This window comes from Macrotis lagotis, chromosome 8 (assembly GCF_037893015.1).
Source record: "Macrotis lagotis isolate mMagLag1 chromosome 8, bilby.v1.9.chrom.fasta, whole genome shotgun sequence".
NCBI classification, from domain to species: domain Eukaryota; kingdom Metazoa; phylum Chordata; class Mammalia; order Peramelemorphia; family Peramelidae; genus Macrotis; species Macrotis lagotis.
Window position 1 is genome coordinate 186699044 of NC_133665.1, and position 8288 is coordinate 186707331.

Genomic DNA, 8288 nt, shown 5'->3' on the forward strand with positions numbered 1-8288 from the left:
CTGATTGAATGAGTATATACAAGAATAAATCATTTATTAAGCAATAACCTTTAAAAAAGGGCAGCTAGGTGGCATAGCGGATAGAGCACTGGCCTTGGAGTCAGAAGGATGGAAGTTCGAATCTGACCTCAGACACTTGACTGTTAGTAGTTGTGTGACCTTGGGCAAGTCACTTCACCCCGATTGCCTCCCATCCAGGGTCGTCTCCAGTTGTCCTGATTCATATCTGGTCAGTGGGTCCAGGTAACTTAGCATAGCCCCACCTCACTCAAATCCAATTCAGGTGTTTGTCATGGCATCACCCTCCTTATGTCAGTGATCTTCAAAAACGAAGGTCAAATATTATTAAAAAATTATTCAAAATACTGTGCCCAGGGAAAACAATAGAAAAATTCAACAGTCAGACTCTCAAGTTCACATTCTAATGGGGGAGAAAACACAAAAAGGAAAGTCTCAAACACAAGTCAGATGTGGACATCCCCTGGTCTTTAGAGAACAGCAACCAGGTGATGTTAATGCTTCTTCCTTAATGTCGAATCTTCTGGTAAAGTATCCATTTCAGATGCTGAACCATTTGGCAATGCCAAGGATTGAGCTGGTGGATCACTATGTGTCTCTGAACAAGTCACTATTTTTATTAGACTTCATTTTTCTTATCTTAAAACAAAAAGGGTGGACTGGATGACTTCTAAGTCTCTAGTTCTGTAATCTAAATTGCCAGAAGGAATTATTTTAAGGGAGGACAGTGATTTTAAATAAATGGCCAACCAACCAAGCCAGTCTTATATATGAATTGAGTATCCTTCACAGTGGGTGGCGGGGGGGGGGGGGGGGGGGGGGGGGGGGAAGAACCCTACTGCTGCCTCTAATATAATTTTAACTAAACCTCACAGTCTTTGGGTGTACCCAGAACCATGCCAAGAGGGGTTTTTAAAGCTTTTGGCAATTGTTCCCATTTAAGGAGCATATTTTTATAGTAGGAAAAATATGATTTTTTTCTTCTTCTGCCCCAAGTCAAATAAGCATCTAAACAGACTTTTCAGAGGTCCCCTAATAGTATTCTAGGTGACCACAGGTCTGGTAACTGTTTCCAATGGGTCTGTATAGCTCGCAATGCAAAGTAAGCACAATTCTAACCATATAGCTGCTTCCAAATAAAACTCTTACTTTCTTTGGTGATTTTTTTTTCTCCCTTAAAAAGCTTAAGAAAAACAAAACCCATCTACCAATGTATCAAAGGGATTGGGTACATTAGCTTTCCCAACACCAACATCTGTTCTCAGAATTCCATAGGCAGTATTTTAGAAAATGGGCTTCATGAAACTCTGGCTGACTTCAACCCGGGGCCATTTTGATCCAAGAAATGAGTTTTATTTTATTCTCCAAGAGCCACGTAGCATCTATCACCAACCAAATCTCTTTGGACTACTTACAGATTTATCCCAAAAAAGGGAGGTTTCTGTAATTGGCATCCCAAAGCTATTAAACCTACTCTCTGCTAATGTTAGCCCCCAACCAAAGGACATTTATTAGATTTAAAGGTCTCAGAACAAAAAAAAAAACTGTCCTAAGGTTCACAAGTTGCTCTCCTTCCCTATCTTAAGATATTTATTCTAGCTCTAACTTATCTCCTGATTTATTTAATTAAGAACTCTATCACTTCAACAACCAGAATGAAGATTCCCAAACAATCTGCAAAAGGCTGAGGGAGCTATGAAAATTTTTACAATAAAAAACCCATTCCTATTTTTATCAAAAAGACCACTTATCTAAAATTAAAAAGCAATAACTTATAGTTGATTACGAGGCAGAAATGTAAGTGGGCAGCATGGTGCACTAGTAAAGCTTGGGACCCTCAACCCATAACTTGAATTCAGGCAAGGGGGTGCAACAGAAAACATGTGAGATCTAAAGTCAATGGTACAGAGCTGGATTCCCAATTTTTTACCTCTTTCCCATGTAAATCAAACAAGTCATTACATATTACAAAGCTCCATCTATTCACTTGTAAGGTGAAAGGATTGAACAAGATGACCTCTGAGATTTTGCCAGCTCCAAGCCTGTTAATAAATGGAGGAAAGGAGGGAAGCTCTAGATGCAGAGGGGGTGAGGGTAGCTGTTAGCAACGAGAAGCTGGTCTACCAAGAAAAAGCCTTGGAGAAAGGACAAGATGGCAGTTAATGAGGATTTCTTTAAAGAAAGGAGCTGAAGGTTTTATCCCCACAACTACCCAGAAATAGATCTACCTTTTCCTTGTTTTAAAGCCACTTTATATCACTCCCTTTGAACTCTCCATTCTAGAAGAAAGATGGCCCCATCTTTGTTAAGCTTCTGGGCTGAGCTACTTAAAGTGCAGACTCTGGTCAAAATGTATAGTTTTCAACAAAACAAAGGAACAACAATAAAACTTCCCTTTTGTCATCTGAAAGGGAAACTGGTTCTTGGGGTCATCCATTTCATGGTTCTCTAAGACTCTAAACTTAACTTTCTAAAGTGCTACTAAAAAATACAGCAGTGGACAAAAAAGATAAATTTCTTCTAAGTTTCCTCCAAGAACGAGCTCCAGGTTGTTTCCTATCCATCTTTTTTGTCTGCGGCCAAATACATTCTTTTCAAGGTTCTGTTCATGTCACACCTTGGGATCCTGGGTTTTGAGTTGGAAAGGATGTCCAAGATCATAGTGTCCGAGTACCCTCACTTTAGAGATGAGGAAAATGAAAGCCAGGAATATTGAGGCAATTGACCAAGCTCAAATAAGACATAAATAATAGAAGCACAATTAAAACTCAGGTCCCATGATTCCTTTGTACTCTTTGCCCGTAGAGTGCTACAGTAGGGAAAACACTGACAATAGAGTCAAAGTCAGTCTACAGTCAATAATCATTTATGAAATACTTTCTATGTGTTTATTAGAGGACCCAGATTCGAATTCCTTCTTTTCCATTTCTTTCTTGTACAACCCTAGGAAAATCATAATCACTTCACCTTTCTCTGCCTCAGTTTCCTTATCTGTCCTGACTTTTGACCTCCCTTCCAGTTCTTAATCTGTGATTTTTATGGAAGCCCAACATGTTCCATTTGCTTGGGTTGGGTTCAAGCTCCTGATACTTCTGACATCTTTGATCCTGACCCAGAATAAAAGAAAATTTGTGTCCCTTCCCCTAAGCTCAGACTTCTATATGATACACCCCCAAATCAACAAATAATAAAAACTCCCATTTTTCATATTTCAGGATTCTCAATATGCTTTCCTTTCCTTGAAGCCAATAAAGCATTATTATCCCCAACTTACTGATGAGAAAAGGAAAGTGGTTAACCAAAGGTGTGAAGGTCAGAAAGATGAATCTAGAAATGTCTTTTCCCAAGTTCAGTTCTTTTAGCAAACCTTGAAGTAAAGGAACCATTTTTGAGACAACGACATTCCCAAGTAGTTTATGCCAATTCCTATTAAAACTTAAATGTTCAAAATATTTCTGGAACCTTAATATTTTCTTTTTTTGTGGATATGTTGGAACCCACTTGAACAGGCTAGAGAGTTGATTGTGAAAATCTGTTGTTTTGTTCCCTGTCTAGTCTAAACAGAATGATGGACAAAATGCTAATAATGAAAGTCAAACTTAAAAATATGTATTTTTCTTCTGGAAGATCTCCATTCATGGCAAATACCTGAACAGAGTGAGAAAGGAGGAAGCTACTCACATTTCTTATAAAAAAAAATACAAAGAGAAGGCCAAGGCTCAGACACTTACCCTGACAGCTTCAGATTTCTTATGAAACATCTCCTCCATATTCTTTGCCAGTTTTTTCACCAGCTGGAGGCCATCGATTTCTTCTATTGCAACATCCTTCTCATATTCTTTGTATTTCTGTAAGGAAGGCAAATGAGGTTAAAGGCATCACTCTAAAATGTTTTTATTTTAAAGTGTAATTTAGAGAGTGATGAAGCTCACTTTGAAACATATTTTCCCCTCATTGGATTCAACCTATTATTTCATTTGTGTAAGGGAACTTGAGGTGTGGAAACTTTCTCCACCAATAAAAAGCTGATCCTTTAAAAAGATCAGTGAGCCCAGACACAGGGGTCCTGGTTCAGAAATGCTCCTCCATTACTGAAGAGGGAGGTCACTTAGTGACCTTGGGAAAACTATTTAATCTCCCTGGGCCTCAATTTCCTAATCTGGAAAATGAAAGACTAAGTAGACTCTAGACTCTTCAACTGTAAAGGGAGGCTGCTATGATGATGTTAGATGAGCAATTCATCTGCAACATGGAGCCTTACAGAATTACCTAAAACCATGAGGAGTTACCTCCAGAGCTGAGCCAGTATGTTCCAAAGACAAAAATTGACCCTGATCTTGCTCACTCAAAAGCCTACTCTCTATGTAGTATGCCATAGTGGTCCTGGATTTTTCTAATAGAAATATGCCTCATTATAAACAGATTAAGCAGTTAAATAGTTAAGCAGTCCATATACTGACATGGATCCAGTTTTTTTTTTAATGCATAGCAGGAAGAGATCGTAAAGACATTCAGTCATGTGTTTGCCTCTTTTCTTTGACCAGAAATTAGCATTCACCTCTTCCAATGTTAACATTCTGAGTTGATTCATGAGAGACCTCATCTGTTGTCCTTGCACCCAAACCTCTCTATGACCACTTCCCTAAGTTAGGGTAAGAAGCCAAAATGAAGAAACAGTTGGAAAATTTCAAATGGCAATTTTGGAATTTGCCTATGAAAGGTGACACCTAGAAACCAAGACAATTAATGAATATTAGGAAAAACTCACCAATGTCAGTAAATCATAAAGAAAAGGTATTCTCTAATCCTTTCTGAACAGTGAAAGAGTAAAATGACTCCCTCCTTTTAATTTATTTTTATTTTGAACCTGTCATTGGTTTGGTGTATGAGGGATTCCCTGCATCTAAGTTCCCTCTATCTATGCACAGTGTCAAATCAATAGTCATTTAAGTACTGACTACATCTTGCCACTATTCTAGTCTTGGGGAATAAAGACAGAGGAGGTAAAAGGAGCCCCTACCTAAAAGGAATAAGATTAATTGTCTTACAATGTTGCTAGAGACATTTAGAAATTGAAATGACTTACTCAGAGTCACAGAGTTGACATGTAAGACTTGACAATCAACAGTCCCCTATTGCCTCTTGTGCCCAATTTCTCTTATGGGCTTTGAATCTCTTTTTTAGCATGCATAGAGAAGTGCTTTAGGATCTGGTTAGGCCATTTTTTAATTCTATTCTCTATATAAATCGATTTCAATCTAATTTAACTTCATTTGTCAGATATATACTTTGCTCCAGGCTGTCTAAAACATACAAAGAGGATGGAATACTAACCCCTGCCCTCAAGTGGCTTGGACTAATCTGGATGGTTTGTAGAGTTGGATGAGAATGCAAGTCCATTAGAGCATTACAGTATTTCAATTAGTCATATCTCTTCTTTGCTGGAAAATTCTTAATTACTAGTTATACTTTTCTCAAAGGACTTCTTCACAAAAAACCACAATAAACCAAAATAAATCAAAACATCATGTATTTTAAAACCTAGTTTTATTGACCCTATAGAATAATAGAACAATATTTTATATTGATAAACTATTTCATGAGGATTGTGCATTTCCCTAGGGGAATGGCTTTTTAATTTTACAAATCTTAATGATCTCGAATGATATAGCTTGCCACAATTATGTGAATAGAAATTCAAATGCTGGGTTTATGAAGACAGATGATAAAAGAATTGTTTAGCTTGTTGACACAAGGGCATTGACTATCCTTCTTAAGCTCTACTGAATCGACCAACCTATGTGTGAAAAGTGTCCCCCAATCACGGCTAAATTAGCAGTTCCTCTCAAATCTCTGGACCTGAGGCAAAAACTGAGGCTGGCAACCAATGAGACTTTCCTTCAAATTCAAATGTTAGTGAAACTCCTTAAAGCCTCAAATTCCCAGAGACCTTTGCTGATCACAGAATGGCTACTGGATGAATAAAGGTAGCATCCATGTCTAAGACTGAGTTCAATGGCAAGAAAAACTATTTTTTTCTTTTCTTGAGAAGTTAGTCAATAACAAAGACACTAACTAGACCGATTAAATATTTCTGGAATTGGTGGAATGGATCTCCGTGTATAACCAGTTCAGGAGTCCAAAATAGTCCATATGATTGAGATAAGTAAGAACAAAATGAGTTTCAAAATCACCCTTTAGCTGCATAAGAAAGGAAAGAATTCTATTTTCAATGTAGGTCTGTTATTCCTCATTCTTGCATTTCTCTTCTAAAAGGTTGTCAATTAATTTAACTCTAATTATACAAGACTTCAATTTAATATCTCTGTAACTTTCTTCTCTTTGCCCTTTTTCAAAATTATTTTCATGTGACTAAAAGTAGCTGAGTTGATTCTCTTGTTCTCCCCAGAACAACTTGTACCTGGCAAGCCAACTAATCCCAAAGAGCTGCTGAACCAAAGAAACCAGATCTGGGTGGGAAATATAGGGGTGTGGGGTTAGCCCCACTAGTCATTAGTTTCCAAGTCTTCTCAAAGCAAGTTTTCTCTCTCCAAAACACACACACACACACACACACACACACACACCCATATACATTCACTAATGTCTCAATCGGGGCAGTTGTCAAAGGTGGCACATGGGTACACTTATTTCTGCCTTTGTTGACCCAGGGATTGTTCCTTAATAAAAGTAAAAATAATAATCGCTCAGATCTTCTATATTATCCTAATCCTAGAATCAAAATAATGAGTCCCAGGAGCTATTTAATCCCAGGAATTTGGTCACAAGGAAATTTGAGTAGCGCAGTCAGCTACCCAAGGATATTGGTGAATCAATAATGAGTTCTAAAAACCCAATATTCCAGGATGCTCCGGGCAGCATTTGTTGGTCCTGCTCTAACTGTACTAATTCATCCTGCCTCAGGTCACATAGTGGAAGATCTCTGGATAAGGAAAATTTTGTTTTGTCCAAAAAGAAAGAATTTTTTTCCTAAACTAGAAGTTATTCTCCTATTTAATAAATTCCAGTGGTTCCTAACCTCCATGAAATAGAAACTCATCTGGTTGACATTTCAAGCCCTCACAATTTGACCTTATTCTAGCTTTCGAGTCTGATTACCTGGTACTTTCCTCCAAAGTCAATGCAATCTGACCAGACTGTCCTTTTGTTCATCCTCACCCATGATAGACTGCATCTTCTATCTCCATCCCTTTGTCCCCTATGCCTGAAATATTCTCCATTCTTTCCTTTATCTCTGAAAAATCTCAAGTTTCCCTAAAAGCTTCCCTCAAATACCACATCCTACAGAGGGAAGCTCCGCCTAATTCTTCCTCTGCTTCCCTCCCTTCTTCACCTTGCCACATTCACCAGTGACCTTGCATACAGTTTGTTTCCACGTATGTCTGTGCTGTTTCCTCTGATAGAATGTCTTTCTTGTTTCATCTTAAGCTGTTACGTGACAGACACTGGAGAGATACTTATTAATTGATCCACTCCTTGAGAAAGGAAATATGATACACTTAAAAGATTCTAATCCTAGAAGCAAAGTACTTGGGTTCAAAATCCACCTCTAATACCGCCTATTTTTATGACCCTAAGTAAATCACATTATTTCTGGTAGCCTCAGTTTCCCATCAATAAAATGAGGAAGCTGGAGTAGATGGACTCTGAGATCACTTCCATCTTCTAACTCTATGATCCTATATGTAATAAAAGCAAGAGTGGGAGCTTATTGGAAAAGGGGGGGAAGAAGAAATGGATCCCTAATTTTACCTCTGTGGAGAATTCCCTCCTACACAAAAAAAGTCACTAAACTGCATTCCTGGGGAGATACTCTAAGGACATTGAAATAAGAGGGAAGGGAATAGAATAAAATATGAATAGCAGAACTCTCCGCAATAGCAAAGAGCCAGGATGGAAGAAGGTGTCTACAGTTGGAGAAGTAACTGAACAAGGCATGAAGCATGAGGGAAATGATATATTATTGTGTCATAAGAAGGAAGATGCATGAAAAATTCAGAGCAATATAAAATGTCTTACATGAGCATATGAAGAAAGCAAACAGAATTGAGGAAACCATTTGTACAAAGATCTCAAAAATGTAAAGGGCCATAACCTTGCTGGACTTTGGAACTCCGATTAATGCAATGCCCAATAATGATCACAGAGGAACCACAGACCATGGAGTATGTCTCCCTATAATCATAGACATAATCAGGGCAATGGGTATAGAATAAGGCAGATAATGTCAGACATGGTCAGACATGAAT

General features: G+C 38.0%; 1 protein-coding gene across 1 annotated transcript in view; it reads right to left on the reverse strand.

Moving 5' to 3' along the window:
• Positions 1–7977, reverse strand: part of CACNA2D3 (calcium voltage-gated channel auxiliary subunit alpha2delta 3) — an 804577-nt gene extending 796600 nt beyond the window's left edge. Inside the window, exons 1-2 of the mRNA XM_074199069.1 lie at positions 7909–7977; positions 3750–3866 (exon numbers count right to left, since the gene is read on the reverse strand). Coding sequence (XP_074055170.1) covers positions 3750–3866; positions 7909–7977 — 186 coding nt within the window. The remainder of the gene's footprint in view (positions 1–3749; positions 3867–7908) is intronic.
• Between the last annotated feature and the right edge of the window lie 311 nt (positions 7978–8288).